The sequence below is a fragment of the Thermothielavioides terrestris genome, chromosome 5 (genome assembly GCF_000226115.1).
Source record: "Thermothielavioides terrestris NRRL 8126 chromosome 5, complete sequence".
Classification (NCBI taxonomy): Eukaryota; Fungi; Ascomycota; class Sordariomycetes; order Sordariales; family Chaetomiaceae; genus Thermothielavioides; species Thermothielavioides terrestris.
Genome location: NC_016461.1, coordinates 806,484 through 830,213, shown reverse-complemented (window position 1 = coordinate 830,213; position 23,730 = coordinate 806,484). Strand labels below are relative to the sequence as shown.

At 58.7% G+C, this 23,730-nt stretch overlaps 5 protein-coding genes across 5 annotated transcripts; 3 read left to right on the top strand and 2 right to left on the bottom strand.

Annotated features, from left to right (window-relative positions):
• The first annotated feature begins 2,120 nt into the window (after positions 1-2,120).
• Positions 2,121-6,445, top strand: THITE_2120822 (uncharacterized protein). The gene has a single exon (XM_003656297.1). The coding sequence runs from the start codon at positions 2,156-2,158 to the stop codon at positions 6,194-6,196; it is 4,041 nt and encodes a 1,346-aa protein (XP_003656345.1). The 5' UTR covers positions 2,121-2,155; the 3' UTR covers positions 6,197-6,445.
• Positions 6,446-6,972: 527 nt separating this feature from the next.
• Positions 6,973-9,955, bottom strand: THITE_127481 (uncharacterized protein). The gene is made up of 5 exons (XM_003656296.1): positions 9,463-9,955; positions 9,214-9,409; positions 8,457-9,160; positions 8,041-8,398; positions 6,973-7,974 (listed from the first exon to the last, which is right to left on the bottom strand). Exons 1-5 carry the CDS (start codon positions 9,756-9,758, stop codon positions 7,738-7,740), a joined length of 1,791 nt encoding a protein of 596 aa, XP_003656344.1. The 5' UTR covers positions 9,759-9,955; the 3' UTR covers positions 6,973-7,737.
• A 7,238-nt stretch (positions 9,956-17,193) lies between these two features.
• On the top strand, positions 17,194-18,425 carry THITE_2120812 (uncharacterized protein). The gene is made up of 4 exons (XM_003656295.1): positions 17,194-17,637; positions 17,707-17,760; positions 17,845-18,105; positions 18,219-18,425. The coding sequence occupies exons 1-4, from the start codon at positions 17,206-17,208 to the stop codon at positions 18,249-18,251; spliced, it is 780 nt and encodes a 259-aa protein (XP_003656343.1). The 5' UTR covers positions 17,194-17,205; the 3' UTR covers positions 18,252-18,425.
• Position 18,426: 1 nt separating this feature from the next.
• Positions 18,427-20,497, top strand: THITE_2120811 (uncharacterized protein). The gene has a single exon (XM_003656294.1). It carries the CDS (start codon positions 18,682-18,684, stop codon positions 20,269-20,271), a length of 1,590 nt encoding a protein of 529 aa, XP_003656342.1. The 5' UTR covers positions 18,427-18,681; the 3' UTR covers positions 20,272-20,497.
• Positions 20,498-21,333: 836 nt separating this feature from the next.
• THITE_2120809 (uncharacterized protein) lies at positions 21,334-23,693 on the bottom strand. The gene has a single exon (XM_003656293.1). It carries the CDS (start codon positions 23,295-23,297, stop codon positions 21,513-21,515), a length of 1,785 nt encoding a protein of 594 aa, XP_003656341.1. The 5' UTR covers positions 23,298-23,693; the 3' UTR covers positions 21,334-21,512.
• Between the last annotated feature and the right edge of the window lie 37 nt (positions 23,694-23,730).

Genomic DNA, 23,730 nt, shown 5'->3' with positions numbered 1-23,730 from the left:
GATCCAGAGGTTATCCTTAAAGAGGGCTGGATCTTAAAGAGGTCCCGCCAAGACTAATTTCGGAACCTACCGTTTACAAGTATTTACAAATCGCAGAGCGGAATGTGGACTGGCTGCAACGGGATTTGCCCTCCCCACTCACTGCTCACTGCTTCCTGGTGGCAACAACAGAGATAACACGCTAGCGCACACGACGGAATACGGCAATGTGGACCCGAACAGCCAATCAGCGATCGTGGAGCCCTGGATGGCGCACAGTAGGCTGATAGGCTGATGGTTTCTTGGAGCCAAGACAATCGGCCATTCCAGAACTGAACCTGGGGTTGGCTCGCCACAACAGCTCACTCAGTTAACTACCCCAAAACCGTTCGCAGCAGCAGTCTGCCTCGACGGGGCCTCAGAAGGTCGACTTGCCACCACCAAGTCTGAAGCCCAACCCGGTCTTGCGATGGGATCGCGTTCTGTTGCCGGTGGCCTGGAGCTGCCGAAGTTGGTTAAAGTACTGTCAGGTATGCGTTCCGCGCCTGTCAGGCCACCTTAGGCAGCCATGTCCGGCGTCCCAGAGAAGGCCTGGGGAAGGAACTTATCGGCAGGTTCTTGTGGCAATTGCCCCAGTAAGCACAGAACCTAAGCAGTCCGGTTTAGAGTGGAGCACGCGCTTTTCGAGTGCAAGCTGCAAGGGGACCCAACATGAAGTCGAAGCTCCAGACCTCGATCGGCCTCGCGACCCCCCATCCTTCCCCCACCCTTGTCGTTTCTTTGCGTTTCAAGCACTGCTGAGTTCTCTCTTCAGCACTTCAGGTGCAGAAAGCCGGTTGCGTTGCTCTTGCAAGGCCCAGCTCGAACAGAACGCAGTCAACGTCTTCCAGGGGCTTCCGCCCGGTCCTGGCCGACTGCAGCCCGTGGCTGGAGCCAACCTTAGCATTTCCCTATTCCCGTACTTGCAGTAGTGTGTGCATTGTGTGGAATATGTACCGGTATCCGCACAGTTGTTACCCTTGCAGGGGGCAGGGTGCGAGGTATCGTGTTGTCGTGCATCGGAGCTGCTTGCGTCGGACGCTTTGCCCCGCGAAGGCGCAGTCCCGTTCCTGGCTTCGTCCTCTGCCCGACTCTGCGTGACGGGACAACCAAAAGTGGTGCCTTTCTTTTTCCCTGTTTTTCTCTTCCTCCTCTGACCTGAGCGTCCTTGGAATTACGGATTAGGTACTGCTCTGCACCGGAGCGCCACATGGGACGGGCGCACAAATAAAAGACGGGCCAAGAGCTGGAGTTCCAGTTCGAAACGCTACCCTACCAGCTTCATCCTGACTCGAGCACGCCCCCCGCTCCGCTGACTTCGTCTATCCCAGAATCCTGACAGATATACGGATTGGTTTTGGTTTTCGGGTTTCCTCGGGCTGACCAATGGGCCCGTTGCTGGGCTGTTCGGTCTGATGCCCCGAGTCCCTGCCGCCTGGAGATAACCATTATAATACGTTAACTGTTCAACCAAGCCGGCTGAGGCACGCGGGCTGCAGTGATCTTCGGTCGGCCGCCGCGTCGCTCCTCAGTCCACGAGTAGCAGACTCGCACCCGCACGCAGTACCTAGCCGGTCAGGAGCAAGCGAGCTGCCTCGGCAGCGCCCCCGGATCGAGAGAGCGTCGAGACGCGCCTGCGGTCCTGTCGTCCTTCTCTCGGGCCTCCGTGACGGTGGACCATGAAATCGAGCCGCGCGTTTCTCCTCCACACGCCGCCGCTCTAGCTTCGCAGCCCACATCGCCCGGCCAGCTCGGCCATATCTTCCGGCAAGCCCGCTCCCAGCCAGCGGCACCCTGTCTTGGCTCGCTGGTGCGATTGCTCCCGCGAGGAGCAACAGTAGCATCAGTTACAGCAGCAGCAGCCGGAGTCATCCAGCAGACGTCCTGGCCGGACAACCGACGACCGCGAGAGCCAGCGTACGCGGAGGGCGGGGCCTAGCCGATATGATTTGGTAGGCCGCTCGCTAGCGCCCGAAATCTCCGGAATCGACTCGCTCCAGCTCCTCGGCCAGGTTGTTTCCTGTCAGGCCGCTGTGACATCGTCCTTATATTCTTCCCGAGCTCGCCAGGCCGACTGCTCATCCACCCCCCCCCCCCCCCCCCCAGGTTCTCCGCCCTGGGGATCGCCTCGTCCATAATGCCTGGGCACAAGCGTCTCGAAGGAGTTACGACTCTCCGCTTGCCGAAAGGGCTGGTCAGCACAACGAGTCCAGCGAGGTCTTTGGGCACCCCAGGAAGCCGGTCGTCGGCCGAGCTGTCTAGCTTATCCTGCAGCCGCGACATTTGGTCGCAGCCATCCACCATCCAGCTGCTTCAAGGGATAGGGGTGGTCGAGCTTCTGGAGCAAGACGAAAGGCCGACCTTCGTCGTCGACCTCAACGACCGGGCAAACTTCGCCGCCGCGTCCCTGCAGCTTGTGTACGTCAACCCCGCGTTGAGATCAGCGCCTGCTCTCCTGAAACTGCTGCAGGTGGACGCGGCAGAGCCGGGCCACAACTCAGACTTTTCGAAATTCAAAGCATGGGTGGTTAGATTACTGCATGATGGACCGAGCTCGAACCAGGAAGCTTCGTCTATCACTTACGCCGGGTTTCCCTGGGCGTGCTCCACGCTCCGGAGGCGCTTCCGAGTTGTCCGCGGCTACCAGACCGTAGCCCCGGGCGCGGCAAGCCCAGCACCACTCCCCTCCCCCGCGACCGATCTGGGATCGAGCGAACCTTGGACAGGGAGGCGACTAGAGGCATTGCGGGAGCGCAGCGACTACTTCGGAGCGGCCAGTCAGTCGCACATCCGTGCCCAGTCCGAGCCGCGAAGCAGGGCCGGTTCCATAGTTGACACTGTCGTGCAACCCTTCGATGACCTGGTGCTAGCACCCCCTCAATTGCGGACGACATTCGACTGGACGCAGATCCCCATCGACGATCCGAATCTCGATGCTCACCACCGGTTCGCCCGATCGATCGACTGGGCGTCCACCGCACTGGGTCCCGTTGAGGGCTGGCCGCTCGAGCTACGCATCATGTCGAGCATGGTCATGGGAAGTCCGCACCCGGCGGCACTCTATTGGGGCAAAGACTACGTCGCCATCTATAACGAAGCCTACATTTCGCTCGCCGGCCAAAAACACCCCCGGCTGATGGGATCACGGTACCAGGACATATGGCCCGAGATATGGGACGAGATGCACCCTGTCTTTGAAGCCGCCCGGGAGTGCGGCTACGCGACCATGAAGAACGACGACGCTCTCTTCATATCGCGCCACTGCCCGGCTGAGGAAACCTTCTTCAGCTGGTCCATCATCCCGCTTGTTGGACGGGACGGGACGGTGGTGGCTCTCTATAATCCCGCCTTCGAAAATACGCGGCGGAAGATCGCCGAGCGGAGGATGCTGACCCTTCGCGAAATCGGCATCAGGACAGCACAGGCCCGCGACGTCAAGGGCTTCTGGCGCCAGCTCCAGAAAGCCCTGGAATACAACGAGTTGGATGTCCCCTTTGCACTTCTCTACTCGGTCCGCGAGGACTCCGAGAGCGAAGTGTCTTCTCTGAGCTCCGGAAACCTCGCGCACCTCCCGCAGGTCGTGCTCGAAGGCTCCATCGGCGTCCCCGACGGCCATCTGTGCGCCGTTCCGTCGATAGACCTGCGGTCGAGCGACGAAGGATTCGCACCGCACATGAGAAACTCGATGGCGCACTCGGCCGGCCCGATCGTCCTGAGCGAGGAGGACGGCACTCTGCCGACCGAGTTGGTCCAGGGAATCTCATGGAGAGGCTTTGGGGATCCGTGCCGCACCGTCGTCGTGTTTCCGGTGCACCCAACCACTGCGGGCGACGCCGTGGTCGGATTCATCGTCCTGGGCGTCAACCCGAGACGGCCGTACGATGAAGATTACCAGCTGTTTCTTAATCTCCTCTCCCTCCAGCTCACCACCTCCCTGGCCTCCGTCGTGCTGTTCGAGGAGGAAATCAGGCGCGGGCAGAATGCCGCCCGGCTGGCCGCCCTCGATCGGCAGGAACTCTCGTTGCAGCTTCACCTTCGCACGCAAGAGGCCGTCGAAAGCGAATACCGCTTCACGCGCATGGCCGAATTCGGCCCCGTCGGCCTCTTCATCGCCGACGGCCACGGGCACATCGACTACTGCAACGAGATGTGGTACAGAATCTCTGGGCTCCCGAGGGACGCCAGCACCTTGAACGCGTGGATGCAGAGCATTTGCGATGAGGATCGACCTGGCGCGGAACTCGCTTGGCGCCGGGTTGTGGAGGAGAAGACGGCGGTAACGCACGAGTTCCGTTTCAAAGGCTCGAGAGAACTGATGGACGGCCAGCTGGTCGACGTCTGGGCTCTGATGAGCGCCTACCCCGAGCGTGACGAGTCCGGCGGGCTCAAGAGCATATTCGGCTGCATCACCGACATCTCGCAGCAGAAATGGGCCGAAGACTTTCAGAAACAGCGGCGGGACGAGGCGGTCGAACTGAAGCGCCAACAGGAGAACTTCATCGACATCACCAGCCACGAAATGCGCAACCCGCTAAGCGCCATCTTGCAATGCGCCGACGAGATCTCTTCGGGCCTGACCCGGTACAAGAGAGAGGATCCGTCCGCGAACGCTCCCGGCTCGCTGAATCTGTTGATTGATAACTGCGTCGAGGCCGCCAGCATCATCTCGCTTTGCGCAAATCATCAGAAGCGGATTGTGGACGACATCCTCACCCTGTCCAAGTTGGATTCGAATCTGCTTCTCGTGACACCCGTCGATGTGCAGCCCGTCCAGGTCGTCCAGGATGTGCTCAAGATGTTTGAAACCGAGCTCCTGACGAACGGCATCGACAGCCAGCTCATCATCGAGCAATCGTACCGAGACCTCGCCGTCGACTGGGTGAAGCTGGATCCGTCTCGGCTCCGCCAGGTCCTCATCAATCTGATGACGAACGCTATCAAGTTTACACAGGGGCGGCCCACGCGCTCGATCGCCATCAGCCTCGGCGCATCCAAAGACGTGGTGGAAGACGAAGAGGGGCTCTCTTACGTCCCCGCGCAGCAACCAGACCAGGGGGACATCAGGGACGACGCCGATTGGGCCGATGGCGAGAAAATCAATCTCCATGTCGCCATTACCGACACGGGTTCAGGGATGGACGACCACGAGAAGCAGCTCCTGTTCCAAAGGTTCAGCCAGACCAGCCCGAGAACTCACGTGCAATACGGCGGTTCCGGCTTGGGGCTCTTCATCTGTCGGATATTGACCGAGCTGCAGGGTGGCCAGATCGCCGTGCAGTCCGAAAAGGGTCAGGGCAGCACCTTTGCCTTCTACGTCAAGGGCCGCAAGTCTGTTCCCCCCCGAGTCCACTCGCCAGTCCGCACCCCGTCCCCCCCAGACAATTACGCGACCTTCCCATGCCCTTTGCACACCACTCCCATGGAACCGCTACCACCACCAACCCAACCCGCCATCACGCCGATCAACGAACCCACACAACCACAACCAGCAGCAGCAGCAGCGCCATCGCCCCCGAGACAGCCTCCGCCGCCTCGCATAGACGTCCTGATCGTCGAGGACAACCTGGTGAACCAGAAGGTCCTCCAGCGGCAGCTGCAGCTCTCCGGGAGCAACACGCACGTCGCCAACCACGGCGGCGAGGCGCTCGCCCAGCTACGGCGCTCCCGGTTCTGGGACGAGCACGCCGCCGCACCCGAGGACCGCCACTACGGCGACGGCTGCGGCGGCAACGCGAACATCTCGGTGATCCTGATGGACCTCGAGATGCCCGTCATGGACGGCATCAGCTGCACGCGCGAGATCCGCCGGCTCGAGGCCCAGGGCGTCATCGCGCAGCACATCCCCATCATCGCGGTCACGGCGTATGCGCGGCCGGAGCAGGTCGCGAACGCCAAGGCCGCTGGCGTTGTAAGTCACCTTTTTTCCCCTCCCTCCTTGTTGTTTTCGGGGAGAGTGCTCCAATCGAGCATTGCTGACCGCGATCGCAGGACGACGTCATCTCGAAACCGTTCCGCATCGCGGAACTCATACCCAAGATCGAGGAGCTGGTGGTCAAGTACACCACGACGGCGGCGGAACCGAGTCCCTGACGCCGTTTCCTGGCCTCGGTCGCCGCGAGAGAAAAGACGGGAACAACCAGCTGTGCTGGAGCGAGAAAATTGCTTTGAAACGAGCTAGTTAGCCGTCGACCGGCCCCTGGAGTCGATGCAAACAAAAAGCTGCCTAGGAAAAGAAATGAAAAGAAATGGGAGGGAGGTATCTGGCGGACGGGTGTACGGACGGGTGTACGGACGGGTGTACGCATGGGGCTCTCCCAATTTCGTGGAAGGAGTTGCAGCAATCTTCTTTCCCTGCTATTTCTCGGAGCATAGTTAGCGCGGCGCGGCGTTTTAGCGCGGCGCGGCGTTCTGGAGCACTGTCGCGATCTGGTACCGCTTTGTTTGGGCATCGCGTCGCGACGACACGACTTATTTACTACCTACCTATGCAGGATGGGAGGGGGGTGGGTTTTCTCGGAAATCGGAATTGGGAGTTGGGAGTTGGGAATCGAAAGTCGGGCGTCAGACGTCGGAGATGCCAGGCCTGTCTGTCGCCAGTGAGTGGCACAACAGGCGGCGGGCGGTGGAGGGAACAAGGAGGAAGGAGGGAGAGGAGGAGGATGTACTGGGTATTATACTAGCTAAGAAGGTGGAAGTGCTGCTGGTATGATGGATGTGGTGATAGTGCTATAATGTCTATTGCTGCTGCTGCCCTGCTTGAATATCCGTCGGGCTTTGTGACGCTGCTCCCAACAACAACAAGTGGTGACTCTACCAACCAACCCCTTCGGCGGCCTGACCTCAGGACGCAAGTCAGGAGGATCAGGACCAGGACAGCCAAGGCGATGTGAGCCCGAAGCTCCCAGGTCACACACATCATTTCCAGAGCGCCTGAACAGCACAGGACGCAAATATATAAGGCGAACTCAACACGCGAGAGGTATATTATTAGCTATTAGAGACTTCTGCTTGGGTCGGCCCTCCCTCGAAACCCCCACCCTAGATGGCGAGGCCGAGGACAAGAACACCCGTCCGATGAATTCTGCCGTCAACCCCTTCCTCCTCCTCCCCGCACTCCTCACCAATTCTTTTTTTACCTTGAGTTTTTTTCGTTGTTTTATGTGGTTGTCACCCTCTCCCCGTCAACCAATTCCCCACGGCCCCAACGGCGCATCCTCTTCCTCATCAGACAGACAGACCCAAAGCCAACCTAAACGACTGTGCCTTCTCATTGCCGAGAGGATAAGGCGGGGTATACTTTGGGTATCAAAAGCACTGAAAAAACGGGAGAGAGTAACGAGATTCGTGTACCGCACGAGCAAAATGCTCGAGCAGACGCAGAGCAGGAAAAGCAGAGAAACAGAAGCAAGCAGTAGCAGAAGCGAGATGCCGCGGCGTGCAGGCGCCACACCGGTCGTTGCTGTCCTCGCAGGCAACCAAAAGCCGTGGGTATCAGAGAACCAATCTTGACAGGGTATCTCGAAATGCAGAGCCGATCCCGACCAAACCCGAGGGTAGAGGCGTGAAAAAGGAGGGTGCGTCCCTCTCGTGGTGGCGTGCGTTGATGAGCGAATTCGCTTTGATTACCATATTTTTTTTCGTGGGGTTTTCATCTCCAATCCGGTCCGATGCTCATGATCATGACATCCCAGTGGCTCACATGGCATACCGCGTCGCTTCCTAAGCAGCGGCAGTCACGGCCGGGGTCGTCTCGACTGGCTTGGCGGGAGTCTCCTCGGCGGCCGGAGCAGCAGCGCTCGCCTCAGCCTCGGCGGGCTTGGCAGCCTCCTCGGCGGCGGGCTCGGCGGGCTTGGCCTCTGTCTCGGTCGCGGGAACAGCCGGGACCGCGGGGGTCTCCTCGGCCTTCTCCTCGCCTTTCTCCTCGGCCTTCTCGGTCTTCTCAGGCTTGCTCTTACCCTGGGGCATCGTCAGTCTCGGACCGGTTTGATACGCGAGTATCCACGCATTCACATCAATACGTACCTTGATAGTGGCGCGGAGCTTGGAGAAAGCAGAAGGCGACTTGGGCTTCTCGGATTCCTCGTCCGAAGTAGAGCCCTCCTTCTTCTTGCCAAAAGCAAACGGCAGGTTGCTCTTGCGCTTCTCCGTCTTGACCTCCTTCTTGGTCTCACCGTTGGTGGCCGGGGCGGCCTCCGCCGTCTCGGCGGGGGCGGGGGCAGGAGAAGCAACCTCGGTGGACAGGGGCTCAGTGGTCTCAACGGCGGGAATCACAGGAGCGGTCTCAGCAACGGCTTCCGTGGTGGCAGGAGCCTCCTTGGCAGGCGCAGCCTCAGCAGCAGCCGGAGCCTTCTTCTTGCCGAAGGACAGGCCGCCGAAGATGCTGAAGAGTTTGTTAGCCCATGTTCACTCGACCGACCAAGGCCAGATTTGACGCTTACCTAGCACGCTTGGTGTGAGCAGGGCGGGCCTCAGCGGCCTCCTTCTTGTCCTCCTCCTTCTTGGCCTCCTCAGCCTTCTCCTCAGGCTTGGTCTCGGGCTCCGCAGCAGCCTCGGTGGCCGCAGGAGCGGACTCAGCCGCAGGCTCGGCGGCGGTCTCGGCAGCAGGAGCCTCGGCGGCGGCGGCAGCAGTGCTCGTCTCAGCAGCAGCGGCCTCGGGCTCAGCGGGCTTGGCCTCAGTGGCCTTGGCCTCAGCGGGCTCGGCAGCCTTCTTCTCCTCCTTCTTGCCGAGGAAGTTTCCGAAGATGGAGGCGCGCTTGCGGCTGGCGGAGCGGCGCTTGGGTTCCTCCTTCTCAGGCTTCTCCTCCTCCTTCTTCGGCTCCTCCTTCTTAGGCTCTTCCTTGGGAGCCTCGGCGGCGGGCGTCTCGGCGGCGGCAGCCTCCTCGGTGGCGGGAGCCTCGGTAGCAGCGGGAGCCTTCTCCTCCTTCTTGACGGGAGCGGGCTTCAGGCTCGCCAGGGTCTTCTTGTAAGTCTCGGACTCGGTCACGGTGGCAGCGAGCTCCTTGGCCTCGGCAATCTTGGCCTTCAGCTGCGCAACCCAGTTGTCACGCTCAGCAGCACTGGAGGCCTTGAAGCTGTGCTTGTGGCCCTTGGCGGTGAAGTGGAACTTGTTGGAGCCTTCGACGGTGGGCTCCGAAGCATCAGCCTGGACAAACGGGTCAGTTCAAGGATCAAACCTGCACATGTCGGGTGACTCACAAGGTGGATGACACCATGCGGGGCGGTCTTGTCGCCCTTCTCGCTGTAGAAGAGGAGACCCTTGCCAGTCTCGGCGGCCCATGAGGTGATATGGTGGGCAACCTCGGTGACCTTGTCGGCCTTGAACGAGCTGATGGCCTTGAGGTCAACCGGCTCAGAGCCGAACCAGAAGAGCTGCTTGGAGTAGATGAGGTTCCTTCGCAAGCGTCAGCACGCGATCCACCTAAGCGACACGAAGCAATAACGTACTTGGGGAAGTTGGCGCCCTGGCCCTTGTGCTCGAGGTGTCCCTCCTCAATGGGCTTGGCCTCCTCCTTCTTGGCCTCCTCGGCCGGAGCGGCAGCGGCAGCTTGCTCAGCGGCCGGCTCGGCAGCCGCGGTCTCGGTCGCGGGCGCCTCAGTGGCCTCGGCGGCCGGGGCAGCAGCTTCAGCAGCGGCAGCCTCGGTGGTCTCGGCGGGCGCAGTCTCGGCGGGCTTCGTCTCGGCGACGGGCTCGGCGGCAGGCGTCTCCTGGGGCACCTCGGCGGGCTTCTGTGTGTCGGCCATTGTGGGAATTGGGGGGGGATTTGCTTGCAAAGCAGGGTATCTCAAGAAAAAAAGAAAATGGGTATTGGGTATCACTGAGAAGATAGAGAGCAAGAAAAGCAGGAGCCTTGATGTGACGGATTAATTATCGCGGCGTGGCCTGCACTGGATCTGGGGGTATCGCACAAAGCTCGCAACAACGAGATGTGTGGGAGCAGAGGAAGGGCCGAGAGAAAGCGGGAAATGGAAAGGCGCTGCCGCGTGATGGCGAGCTGGGGGGTACTTATTTCGGCACAGGGCAGGTCACGGTTTGGTCACGGACCGCTTGATCTGCTTGCGCGACAGAGCAGCAAAGGGAACGGCACCTCGAAAACAACAGGCATCAGGCCAGCTGCGACCGCGCTTGGCAGCCGACCCCGGGCAGCAGCGCCAGGCCCTCCTGCCCTCACTCGAGCTCTGACTGGCTGGCCCGGGGCTCCTGCTGGTGCCCCCGAAACGGAAGCAAGCCCTGTGCGCCGAGGCGAACGGACGGAGCTTCCAATCACCGTCGCGGAAAGGCGCAGCCAGTGCGACAACTGGGTGGCCCTCGTTGAGCAGACAAAGGGGGCGCCGCAACGGCTTGCTCGTCAATGGGGCCAAGCCAAGCTTCGAGCTGCTGGGAGAAACACGAGATTGCTCCAGGCCGTTTTGGACAGGGATCCGGCTGTCCCTTTCGCTTGCTGCAGCCCACAGGCCCATTCGCGCGCTAACAATCCCGTGCGCGACGAGATACTGTATGCCCCACAACAGCTGCAGCTCCCTGGGACATGCGGATTGGGGAGGGTAACCTGGAAAGCCTGATCGACATGGCGACAGGCAACGCCCTGCTTGGGTGACGGGGAGCAAAAGTCACTCCAGATGCGGTCCCCGCCGATGACCGTGCCGAGTTCAGTTAAGTTAACCCCTGGAGGCGCACTGGCCAGGTCTGGTACGACGTGCCTCAAAGCTCGGTTGGTGCTGCGTCGCGTTGACCGCCGCTGTCCACGCTTAATTTCCAGAAGTGACCGCCTCTTTCAGCATCTAGTTGAGACCAGCGCCGCCGTTTTCTGTTTCTATTTTCTTCTTACAAAAGCACACTGGGTGTCTTTCCCCCTGGGCCCGCGGGGCGTGGGAGTTCCTGCAATTTGAGACCGCGTCCCAGAGACTGACCACGGCGCATAATGGTCCACATCCTAAGCCCTGGTGCAGTGTACCTGCGTGCATCGCGGTCGGCGGATAAGGTACTCGCCAGAACCACTACCGGTACCCACAGCTCCACTTCTTTAAAATTTGGTTCCCACGATGCTATTTGGACGTAATCAATCAAGGATCCACCGATTGTCCAATCCGCGCTTTGTCCGTTAGCCTTCCGTTTTGGCAGTCGGCTGTCCACATGACGGCGTCCCGCCAACGCACCCTGAAAGAAGCAGCGTCCCTCGGCCTTCCAGTGGCTGCAAGATGGTAATGACAGTTCGGATTACATAGACCGTAAGCATGTCCATTACAGCCTTTTCACTATCTGTCAAAGGGCTCGCGTTCCCACACACACCCGGCAGAACTCCGGAGCCACGGTCGGCGAGATCCAATCCGGAACCGGCTGCCCAGCGGAAAAAAGGGGGAGGTGGCGGCGAGAAGTATCGGTGTGCCAGCGGTGGCTCAGGATCTTCAGCAGCGCGGCTCCACTTTGGCCGGCGCATCGCTGGGGACATCGCGTTCGATTTCCCATCATCCCCGTGAAGTAGCGGGTTAACACTTCGCTCACCGAGGCTTTGGAGGAAGCTCCTGACACGCTACACGAGAAGACAGCTAGATGATCTACGCGATGAGCGACGGCGGCCGAAGCGCAGCCCTCTCGATTGCCAGACCAGCCGCCCGTAACATTGTCGCGGCCGGTTGCTGGGAGGAGACTTGGCAACAACGAGGGCAGTGGGGCATCAGAGAGGCCGACGGTGTACATTCGTGCCTTCCGTGATGGATGGGACACCGCTTTTCAATCCAGCAACCGTGGTCTTGCGCCAGCCAGAGAGGAAGTCCAGACATTCGCTGCGACTGACGCTCCTCTCGTTTTCCGTTCTTGCCTCGCCCCGTTGATAGCAGGTAGGTATCAAAGCAATGCAGCGGCGTTGCCAGATGCATGAATGCTTGAATTCCACACGGCTGCATTCTGCTTGCGCCCTGACGAACCCTCAAGAAGGCCTAGGCAAAAGTTGATTGGCGTCTAGCGGTGGGCCGAACTGCGGAACCTGACATTCGGCTAATTCTTCTTCAGTTGTTGATCATTTTGATCAGTTCTCAGCGCTCTGATGCCGCGAAATGGTTCTACGCCCAGCGGCAACCGCCTTCAGCCTTGGAACATTCAGGTCCCTAACGGCTCTCGATACCCGGAGGCCGTACAATGCCCCCCTTGTTTGTTCGTTAGCTTGGTACTTATGGTGGATCACGACAAGGCTCTAAATTACAGGTACCTGCCTAGCCGTCTTGGCACGAAATAGACCAACCGCAACAGGAAGTCAGAGGGCACACTATCGCCTCTACATACAATACAGCTTCCTTCGGTGTCTGACCAGTGAGTTAAGTAGGAAAATGGCGTTCAATACACTGCTTCATCCATATCAAACGTGCTTCAGTCGAACTTGGATTCTAGAGAGCGATGAGGAAGTGGGTAAAAAAGGCCGAGTTTGGTTGGCTGTGGGCCCCTGTCAAAAAGTGGGGGCAGGAACCGAACTAACAAACAAACAAGGATTGAACTGTACTGTACCCCGTATCTCGCAGTACATCCACTGATGCTAGTCTCACCCTGCCAGAGTTTGCTTGGCAGCTTCTGGACGGATATTGCGTACCTAAGGTACCTACCTAATAGAGTCACCGCCTGGCTCCTCGAACGTAAGCGACGTCTCTTCCGGGTCCATACCAAGTCCATCAACGGTAGACGTTAAAGAGGTCCCGCCAAGACTAATTTCGGCCAATTGTCGGCAATGTTTTTACACCGTCAGTACGTCGCCAAGATCGCTGCGGGGTTTGCACTATCGCCAAGGGTTAGTTCGCCGGGGGTACGGAGGGCGGCACTAGCCCCCGCTAGTTAGGATGTAGGTTAAGGTGAGGATATAGGTTATAGTTAGAGTACGGGTTATCCTCGTTTTCTTTTTTTCGATTTGGTTGAGGTATCGTAAAGTTATTGTTGTTGCAAGTCTTGCGATTTTGCATTGTTGATGTTCGAAGTCGTAGTGGCCTCGCTCACCCTTGGCGATTTGTAATTACTTGTACGCGGCAGTCTCCGAAATTAGTCTTGGCGGGACCTCTTTAACGACGACCCCATCAACATGCATCCCGTCCCGATCCACCCATCACGTTATCTCCCTCAACAAGCCTCAACAAGGCTCAAAGCTCAGAGAGGGTCAATCAGTGCTGCCACGCGCCACAGCGGTGACACTTGTCTGTACTGCAGAATCGGCCACTCAATCTCGAGACAGCAGCCGACTCAGTACCATGTAATGTGCAACTCTTCTCTACACTGCTTTGCCAGGCAACACCATCCTTAAAAGTTCATTCGTTCATTGTTGCCCTTCGTCTTGCTAGGCGTAATCGAGCCAACACCCTGAATCAGCAGCTTTTGCGCCTGTGTGCAGTGGAGGAGACAATGTGGGAACTGCCTTGGGATGTCACGGGGCTTATGTGCCGCTAAGCTCCTTGAACATTAGCGCAATCGATGGTGTTGCTCCATTCAGATCTTCAAACGTTCCCAACCCGTTCAATCAGCCAAAATAACGGCTGGGCTGACTGCCGAGGTTCAAATACCACCTCAACTTCTCCCTCAGGTGACCCAAGGAGATGGCGACTTGGCTTCCCCTCTCGGATGGCGACATTTGACGAGCTCGCCATGGGGCATTCAGCCTTTGTTCACAAGCACGTCACATCGATCGGCTCTCACCCCCCCTCACCAGGCCATGTGCTTGTGTGTGTGAACATCTCCGGTGGTTAACGTGATGGCCACCCAAGCGTTGAGTTATCGCTATCTCATCCCTTCCGATGCATCGACCCATCCTTCTCACCACAATCTTTAGTCGGTTACATCAGGCTGCTTGATTGCATGCCAATGAGTGTACCTTAGGTACATTGTTCCACCAATGCAGGTTACTCACCCACAGCTGTGGCCGGAGACAGTGACTCGACTGAGCTCTCTCTGCCTTTCACAGCTAGCCCACCTGACCCTCCTTCTTGACCGGCCACAGATGAACCCACCCCGCTCATGCAGGCTGCTGCAGCAATGCCACAGGTTATCGCTCCCTTGGTCAACTACCTGATGCGGCGTGTTGCTCACGATGTGCAGACCCTGCAACCTCCGTCCTGCTGGTTCCTGCTCTCATTGCTCGCTGGCCCACTCCTGGAGCCTTGTTCTAAGCCACGACATGAGATATCAGGAAAGTCATGAGCTGAGTGAGGTCAGGTCGCTTCAACAACAGAACCTTAAGGGATCTCCCGTCAATCTGTTCGCCTCAACCGACCGATTTGCTCCATCCCCGCCAATCGCCCGCTCCGACCGATCACCGATCAATCAACCAGCCCAGTTTTTAATTGTCCCCCCGCGCTTGGCTGGGGACAACGCCAAACAGGTCTCCAATGACAGCAGCCATGTCCCTCTCCATATCAATCCGCACCCTGCCGCACCTTGAGGGATGAGGAGGGGGGTCGCACACAGCCCGTATCATCGTTTCATCGGCCCGTGGAACAGGAGCGGCACGCAACTCGTTCGGCAGCCCGTCGTTTTTTTGGAACGTACTGTGACACGGCACAGTACGTTCTGTATGATGCGGCTGGGCAAGAAAATCGGAGCGGGGTCGCAAGGAAATCTTCTCATGCTTTGCTCTTGGAGACTGCGCGGTTGGGTGCAACAGCAGCCGTCAGTCTGCCTGGTCTCAGTTTCCTTGAGCTGTCGCTATGCCGCTCGCTTGGGAGCAAGTGCCCTGTGTTGACCAACCTGATGGCGGTCGGGGATGCACGAGATCTCAGTCTCTGCGTCCAATTTTTTTGTGGCTTGCCTTCTTGCCCTGCTCTCAGCCTTCAAGGTTGAGGCTTTGCCCCGCATATCATGGGGCACTGCTGTTTTACCCGCCGGATGCTCAAGGGGTTTCTAGTGCGCTGTCTGTCCTGTTGTCGATCCTTGTTTTGTTGCCTTTCGCCGTGGGGGGCATGCTCGATTCTTCTTTGGTATCTACCTCAAGGAGGATTGGCCGTGAGACGCCGAACTCTCTTCGCTAGTTCCTGCTGGCGCTGCCGACCTGTGGTTGCAGCAGCAGCAGGATGGACCACTGTCAGGGCCAGGGCGGTTATTTGTTCAGGGGTAATTCTGAGATGCCAACGGTGGCCCAGGACTGCCCCTGAACTTGTTCTGACTGGACTCCGCCCCGATGTCCTCCAATGCCCAAGCCCGGCCCGGAGCATCGTCATCACTCCTGCCTGTTGTCTTGTCATCTGCCCAGCTTCGTGTCGAGTTTTGAAGTCTACCCCCGAGATTCTTCTTGTCCACTCTGCGAGTCTGCGGACGGCAGCGCATGTCTGTTTTGACCTCATCGCTTCCACCTATATATTGACACCTGGTTGTCAGTGATTTACATATACGGCGACTGACCTTATTGCTTCGCGACTCACCCCGTTCTCCATTCCGCTCTCGATATTCCATGTTCATCCCCGTTCAGTCTGGGACAAAGCTGCATTAAAATTTGTCCCGCCGGGAAAGAGTGCTTATGGTTGCTTGGGTGACCACCCTCAGCGGGGCGGCGACCTGAGGCTCTTTGTTCTCATGCGCTCGCTCCTCCTCTGGGCCACATTGCCGGACCCATGCTTTTCGACTGAAGGAGTCTCTCTTGCTGGCGGTCGAATGCGGCTCGGACATGGTGACTGACATGTGGCTGCTTGTTCCTTACAGTCTCGCAGATGTTCATGAACTCCAGTTAATTAGCTTCAGAATGTACTTGACTTCCGTCCTTCGCATGGCCATCTCCTTCTGCCAATGATCCACTTCGTTCATGATGCTGCTGTGTGCCATTGTTGTGGTCCTATGCTTCTTTTGCTCCCGCCCTGGAAGGCAGACCTGGGTGTTGGCATTCCGGCCCCCGCCAAGGCGTCTGTTAGTCCGGAGTCCTCTTTCGTTGTGCCAACTGCCAGCATTCAACCAGCATGTGGATGCTCTTGGCTTTGATGTGCCTCTTGTGAGCTAACAGGTGTTTCAGATGATTGAACGCCTACTGATGGAAAACTGAAGCATGCCGGGTGCCACACCGAAGGGAGACACGCCATAGTGAGGCATAAGCCTTGGCCTAGACTTCTACGAAAGCTTGCCGTCCCTGTGGGTGACAACATTGGTAGGGGCCTCCTTATAGTTCTCTGTCTCACATCCTCCCTGCAGTGTTTCTAAAGAACCTCACTGCTGGTGTCCGGCCGGCCTTGCCACGACTCACCGCCGCCGTGGTCCCCCGGTCATCCGTGGTCCCCCCCGTCATCTACCCCCGTCGACATCCATCTGTGCTTTCCCGTTGCTCGCAGTCGGCGGCGGCGTGCCCAGGGAGAGGCCGGGAAGGCGGCCAGGCAGCGGCCAGGAGGCTAAGCCAGGAAGATAACACCAGAGCGGGTCCGCAACATCACCTCCCAGCCTCCCACTATTCTTCCTCCTAATTCTATTCGCCCTCTTGGTTCTATTCTTCTTCCTGATCCTATTCTTCTGCCGGATTCAATAGCAATCCTTCCAGCCCGGCCTTGCTGGCGCCAGGTATTTAATCTTCCTTCCCCAGCCCGCCTCCCTCTCCCAAACTCTTCCTCACACATCAACCTTCCAACCGCCACTCAACCCAGATCAGAACCTCGAGTGGCCTTTTCCTTCTCGTTCCACTGCTCGCTTCCTCCTCTTACCTCTCCTTCACCTAGACATCCAGACCATTCTGATTCTCGGTTCCCTTCCCAGCCATCAGCATTGCCCAATTTCCGGTCTGATTCGTTTCTCCCGACAAGATCCAGGCGCGCCTTCTCGTTCTCTGGCATCTCTGAAGCAGCCTGAGCACCCAGAAGAAACTGGTAAGTCGAGATGCTTCCATCGTTTTCCCCCATCGTCGCTGTTCCGAATCCACACACTTCTGCCGTTCGTCAGTGCTGGAGATCCGACCCACTGGGGCCGCTCTAACACTGATATCGGCGCCTTTTCCTTCCCCTTTGCAGTTCCATGGTTTTCGGAGCGGTAGCGCCTTCCCTTTCAGTATTTGTCCTCGTCAATTTGCGTACCTGGAACTGTGCCGTTCCTGGGCGCCGAGAAACCCCAGCTTTCTTCTCCATCAGCCCGGGAAGCAAGCGCTTTTGTCTCCTTGTCCTGTTCCCCATCCATCTTGTTCCTAGCCACCCCAAAGGCTTCGAGATACACGGCAGACACCAGCCAGACGCCTTCTTTCTCACAGAGTGCTCCACCATGGCTCGAAGGAAAAGCAAAGGCGCCGAGGCGCGCAATGCTGACAATGCTGACTCGACCTCCGCTGCGCAGACCCGGATCTCGCGGACATCTCAACCTCAGCCTCGGCGTTCCAAGCCTGAGCGGGTTGCTGCTGGCAAATCCGCCGGCAAGGTTCAGCAGTGCCACCAAGTGAGGCCTAAGATCACACCCGTCCCGGCAAGCGCGGTCTCCTGTCCCAAGACAGCCGTCAAGACCGAGCAGCTTTCGGTCCGCATCAGGAGCCAAGCACAGACTTCGCAGAAGAAGCGCCCGACAGCCATGGCTGGCCATAAGCAGGGTGCCAACCCGGCCTCCAACGGGGTCCGGGCCCAGCTTGAAGTTCCCGAGGGCTACGTATTCAAGACCAAGAAGACTACGAAGCGCCGGAACCGGACCAAGAAAACGACCGAAGTACGTCTCTCGGCGCTCGCAGAGCATTGCCTCGCTTCGGTGAACAAAAGGCTCACATCTCTTTCCCAGACCCCCATCCCCGAACCCGAGCCTGTGAGGCCATGGGAAATTGATCGTGAATATGTAAGTGATGGAGGCATAACTCATTTCCGATTGGGAACAAGTCCCTCCCGCTGCGTGACCCCAGGATGCTGACCTCCTGCCAAGCCCAAGCCGCAGGATGACACGAAGAGCTTTAACTACGAGAGAAATAAATGGCGCTCATTTGGCAACAAGGATGCCAAAAAAGAGATCGAGAAAGCACTGGCTAGAGGCAGCCGGGCACGCCTCCCCCAGATCTTTCCCGACTCGACTCCGGAGCAGCTGGAGCGGGCTCAGCGCATTTACTGGAGCAAGAACGAGCGAAAGCTGTATCACATCAGGCTCACGAAGCGGGCTGAGCCAATCTTGTCCAGGCTGTTCATTGTTGTAAGTTTGCCTTCAATGACTCGATATCAATGACTCGATACCCTCGAGCCGCTTACCAACACACGAATGTCAGGCGTTCCAGCGCGGTGGATATGCCAAAGACATGAGCCCAGCGAACGACAACAATTGGCTGGTCAAGCTTCTGAGAGTCGGAGAATTGGGGAAGTTCATTATTGAGTATCTCAGCCTCCGCGATCTCACGGCCGTCGCAGCAGCCTGCAAGCATCTTGCCATCTGTGTCGAGAAGTATCTGGTACGTCTTCCCCGCTATAAGTCGATGATTATTACTATTTGCTCTGTATATACCTACAGGGACTTACGGGACCATCTAGGAGTTCTGGAACTTCTCAACTGGTTCGTTTCCTATCACCGACTTCATTGAGAAGCGTCAGAAAGACGGCCGCCTTCTCCAGGCCGACGGCATCCGCAGCAAGATCTTGGTGATCAGCCCAGTCCCGGAGGAGCCGCGCAACGAGACGCCATACATGTCCGACTTCCTGAACTTGCAGCGGCTTTGTAGGTTGCTCCCACCTATTTGCAGGTTCTTACGCTAACCACCTCCATATAGGTGTCGCTATGACGAAGATTCCCTGGAGCTTCCGGTCCATCATTCTCGACCAGATTCCGTACCTCGACGTCTCCATGTTCGAGATGATGATCAACTCCATGCCAAACTTGGAGACTGTCGTTGTCTCTCGCTGTCTCCTGCTTGACATCACCAAGCTGAAGCCGTTGCTGGATGTCATCATGCGCCATCCACGCAGCCTAAAGGACGGCAGTAAGGCCACCAACCCTAGCTGCCAGGGGACTAGATCCTCCACCGCAGCGTACATCCGCTTCGACTTCTTTCCTTTCTTCTTCAAGGGGCCGAACTCTGCCAAACGCCTGGGCTCGTACGGTGTTACGTGGAATGAACCTACGTTCAACACCCCCAAAGCCGTGTTCGCACTCATCCTGCGGTGCTGGGAGCTTGCCAAAGAAGTGGGTATGGACTTGGTGAGCGACAGCTCCTTGTTCTGGAGCTTCGTACGCCAGCTTCCCGGCCCCGACGTCCTTTGGGCCGTGAAGGCTCGAGAGGCTCTGCTCACCCGCGAGTACGACCTCGCCGAGGGCAAGAAGAGCAAGAAGGACATCTGGAACAGCTTCGCAGACGACATCACGGCGGCATTGACGGGCGACAACCAGAAACACCCCAAGGCGCCAGAGCGGATGGCGCGTTACCTTCCTTCCGACCACGGTGGCCCGTATTACTGGCGAAACAAAGCCCGCTGCAGCGTATGCAACTTCCATTACCCCCTGTCGCTCTTCCCCATTCGGCCCGGTGTCTGCTGGGGCTGCAAGGCGGAGTCGTTTCTCAAAGAGATGGAAGATAGCCATCTGCGGCAGTGGCTGCGGAGCGTCATCAGCATATGGTTGTACAACCTTGACCCTCGGAACACGACTCTCAACCAGCTGCTTTCTTCCAACAGGAAGCCGATTCAGGACGCCGCGGAGGCTGAAGCAGAAAATGCGGACCATGTCTGGAGGTACTTCGTCAATCTACCATCAGCTAACAACGGCTGGATGGACGCCAAACCGCTGTACTACCCGCCGCCGCCGCCGGGGCTTGCCAAGGAAGTAGCCGCTCTGATCCGCTGGCTCTGGAAGTGCAGCCCAGCTACCGAGCCCTTCGACTACCGCGAAGGGGGGCCCCAGCGCAAGGATCCTTGCAAGGAGCCGTTGTCCGTTGCCGACTTCCAAGACCCAGATTGTGGCGGCGAGATCATGGAAAACTTCAACTTGCGTTGGATGTGGTCCCCTCAGACCGACAGGGTCTACGCAGAGTACTGGGTGGAGAAGAACAATCTCCCCCCGTTCACCGACATGCGAGACCCTCGGGTCCAGGAGGAGCTGAGGTCCGCGCGGCAGGATCCCAAGAAGTGCAGAATCGCCAGGGACCTGGAGCGGCGCGCCCAGAACAAGCTGGACAAAGAAGTGTATCGGTTCCACCACCCCCTCGTTGAGGACTGCCTCTACTCCATGGGCACGCCGGGCTTCCGCCCGTTCAATCTCGACCAGCCGGTCCTCGATCCGGTGGTCAACAAGAAGGAGTACGACGAACTGATCAGGTACCAGCAGTTCCAGTCGAGCCCCTATGGCTATACGAGCATGCGGTCGAACTTCTGAAAGAGGTTCGCCGGTTCACCTGCCGCGGCATCGTCGCGCGCGCTCCTCGAAAACAAGATTGTCTCTTCTTCGCCTTTTCCCTCGCAATACTTTCCGACGCCCTCTTACTCAGAACCTGATGAATTGAATCTCGGGTCTTTCGTTACTTACCCCGACCTCATCGGCATACATACATCCGGATTACCTGCAACCTCCGCCAGCAGCAACTGCCTCGCCCCAGACCGCGCCTAGCCAACATCACCAGGTCCAGGGACACCTCTGAGAGAACGGAAACAGAGGAAGAGCAGTTTGCAAATTTGGGAGGAAGCAGAGGGCGGCAAGACGCCTTGTTCACTTCTGGAGGATGGGCTGATCCATCCATACCTTTTGCGTTGCGTTGCGTTTCGTTGTGCTTTTCCTTTCCTACTTTTTCCCTTTGGGCAGTCGACGCTGAGTGAGTCAGCCGTTGGGCATGGACATGGGCGAGCGAGAGCACCTTGGTTGGTATCACCTCGGTTTTTCAGCACGGCATGACATGCTTGGTTGGCGTAGGGCAGCGCAGGGCAGGGATTTGATTTGGGTCTACGGTACAGGAACGTTGGAGAGCCTGCTCGGCATGGCATGGCATGGATGGATGGCTAGATTGATGGCCGGATTGGGGATGGAGGAGATGAAGTTGGGCATTTGCAGCTTGCAGCCCACGGTGTGCCTGGCTTTTCCCGTTTGCCAGGGCATGGCATGGATGGATGGCTAGGTGGATGGACAGATTGGGGATGGGGGTCACCGATGAAGTTGGGCATTTGCAGTTTGCAGCCCACGGTTTGCCTGACTTTTTTCCGTTTGTTTCTTTTTTACCAACGTTCCTATTCCTCCTAGGAGAAGAAATTCAGTTCGTACTTTAACTCACCGTCCCGGCTAGTAGTGATTGCTTGCTTGCTGCTGCGTTGCGTCCGAGATTGTGCGGATCTCGCGAGTGACTGGGCCTGGTCTTGCTATCGTACTTGCGTGCGCTAGACGAGAAGGGATATCGGTCGGGACAGGAGGACATCAGTCGAGACAGGTCATCAGTCAAGACAGCAGGATATACGTCGAGATGGCGCAGTCGACGACCGGTATCCATTCTCGACAATCGGTATCCATTCTCTACAACCAGTATTGATACTCGATAACCGGTATCTCATTCGGCTCTAACCCTTCATTTCGTAAACTACACCCTACTCGTACAGGATCATACACTCCCGGTCATGATATCTCTTAAAATATCACCGGGCTTCCGAGGCAGAAGAAGTAGCAGCCCTCTCCTCTTGGACCTTCTCCTCCTTATTCAACCGCTGTTCCGACTCCAGCTGCTGCTCCAGCCCCTGCTCCTGCTCTGGAGCCGCCCTCCCAGCAGCAGCGACGCCAACCACGTTCCGCAGGTTCCCAAAGCTCAGACAGTCGCTGATCCGCTTCGTGCCCGCGAACAACATGACCAGCCTCTCGACGCCGCAACCCCACCCGCCGGTGGGCGGCAGGCCGGACGCGAGCGCGTGCACGTAGCTCTCGTCGACGACGCCACCACCACCACCGGCCGCGCCGCCGTCGGCCTCGGACGACGACGCCTCGCCGCCGCCGCCGCCGCGGCCCTCCTTGGCGCGGAGCTGCTCGACAAACTTGCGCCGCTGCTCGAACGGGTCGTTCTCCTCCTCGTACATGTTGGCCAGCTCGCGGGCGCCGACAAACAGCTCGGCGCGCGCGGCCACGGCCTGGCCGGTGCGCGGGCAGACGAAGCCCTTGGCCAGCGGGGACATGCAGGCCGGGTGGTGGGTGACGAAGAGCGGGGCGGCGGCGGAGAGCGGCTCGATGTAGGCCGCCGCCAGGCGGTCGAGGAGCTGCGGGAGGGAGTCGGTCGTGAAGGCCTCGGCGTCGAGCGGGATCGCGTGCTGCTTTAGGAGGGCGCGGAGGTCGGAGAGGGCCGTGGGGGAGGCGAGGTCTGGCAGGGTGAAGTGGAGGGCGGATTCGAGGGCGGGGATGAACTCGGCTTGTTGGAAGGGACCTTCGAACGGGGCGAGGTCGACGGGCGGGAGGGCGGTGAGTTTGGTGGAGATGAGGGACTGGCAGTGGGCGGCGGCGCCGCGGATGAGGTCTTCGGTGAGCGAGATGAGGTCGGCCAGATTGGCGTAGGCGTGGTAGAACTCGCAGATGGTGAATTCCGGGTTGTGGGTTTGGTCGATGCCCTCGTTGCGAAACGCGGGCCCCAGCTCGAAGACACGGTCGACGCCGCCGACGACGAGCCTCTTGAGCCAGAGCTCGGGCGCGATCCGCAGGGAGAGGTCTCTGGACACGGTCTTTGCCGAGACGGTAAAGGGGCGGGCGTTGGCGCCGCCGGCGTCTGCGGCGAGAATAGGGGTCTGGAACTCGAGGAAGCCGCGGTCGTGGAAAAAGTCGCGGAGGTACTTGATAAGATACGACCGCAGGCGCAGGGTGTCTGTGGTTTTGCGGTTCACCAGCATGTCGAGGTGGCGGTGCTGCGTGCGCGACTCCTCGTCGATGAGCTTCGTGGGGAGCGGGACGAGGCTGGGTGTCAGCAGCTCGGGGAGGTGGGTCGCCTGGATGGTGAGCTCGCCGGCGGGCGTGCGCGTAGCCTTCCCCGTCACGGAGATGATGTCACCCCTGCTAAGCAGGCGGGCGAACTCCTTGAGGCCGCCGACAGTGGTGCCATCGACGAGCTTGCCGAAGTTGCAGATGCCCTGGACGCGCTCGAACTCGCCCTTCAGGTCCAGGAAGACGAGCTTCGCGCCGGCGCGGCGGACGGACTCGACACGGCCGTGCAAGGTGACCACCTCGTCGGCCACGACGCCCTGCTGGATGTGGGCGTATTTCTGGCGGAAATCGGGGATGCGCATGGGCGGGCCATTGTGGCGGAGGCGGGGGTACTTGAGCGCGTTGGCCTCCTCCAGCTCCTGCTGCCGGGCCAGGTGGAAGAAGCGCAGATAGGCCGGATTGGGCGGGCCGACGGGCTGCCAGGTGTACGGGCGCAGGAACTGGAGACGCGGTGCCGGCCTCATTGCATCGTCTGGCAGCCAGCAGTCAGGGTCAGCACTTAGCGGGAACGCAGACAACCGAACCGAAATTTGGAGAGTGAGAAAGGGGAGGCCAAAAGATCAGAATAGAGGCATTGTGTGATCATGGGCGCACTGCGCATCAGTCGCAACGGTTCTTTGATATGCAGTTCATCATAATGGCCGGATGTCTTAATTTGCCTTTGGAAGACGGGCTGAACCACAGAGAGCGCATGTTTCACCCACAATTTTCTGGAGACGCGTACTTGGGGAGAGCGGTGTCCCCAGTATCGAGACAAAACTGAAAGCCAGGCGCAAGCCGTGAGCGTGAAGCTGGACTTTTTTTCAGGATTACGGAGTCCTCCGTCCAGGATGTCCAGGAGCTCCATGGATGGATCCAGCAAACGCACCGCCAATCAGCGACGTGACAGCTGCTTTA

Excerpts from the sequence above, each read along its gene's own strand:
- THITE_2120811 (XM_003656294.1), top strand. The coding sequence starts at position 18,682 with ATGACGAAGATTCCCTGGAGCTTCCGGTCCATCATTCTCGACCAGATT.
- THITE_127481 (XM_003656296.1), bottom strand. The coding sequence starts at position 9,758 with ATGGCCGACACACAGAAGCCCGCCGAGGTGCCCCAGGAGACGCCTGCC. Across the intron at positions 9,161-9,213 it reads CGCATGGTGTCATCCACCTT|GCTGATGCTTCGGAGCCCAC; the intron begins GTGAGTCACCCG and ends CCGTTTGTCCAG. Across the intron at positions 8,399-8,456 it reads GCTCACACCAAGCGTGCTAG|CATCTTCGGCGGCCTGTCCT; the intron begins GTAAGCGTCAAA and ends CAAACTCTTCAG.
- THITE_2120822 (XM_003656297.1), top strand. The coding sequence starts at position 2,156 with ATGCCTGGGCACAAGCGTCTCGAAGGAGTTACGACTCTCCGCTTGCCG.
- THITE_2120812 (XM_003656295.1), top strand. The coding sequence starts at position 17,206 with ATGGCTCGAAGGAAAAGCAAAGGCGCCGAGGCGCGCAATGCTGACAAT. Across the intron at positions 17,638-17,706 it reads GGACCAAGAAAACGACCGAA|ACCCCCATCCCCGAACCCGA; the intron begins GTACGTCTCTCG and ends TCTCTTTCCCAG. Across the intron at positions 18,106-18,218 it reads TGTCCAGGCTGTTCATTGTT|CGAACGACAACAATTGGCTG; the intron begins GTAAGTTTGCCT and ends ACATGAGCCCAG.
- THITE_2120809 (XM_003656293.1), bottom strand. The coding sequence starts at position 23,297 with ATGAGGCCGGCACCGCGTCTCCAGTTCCTGCGCCCGTACACCTGGCAG.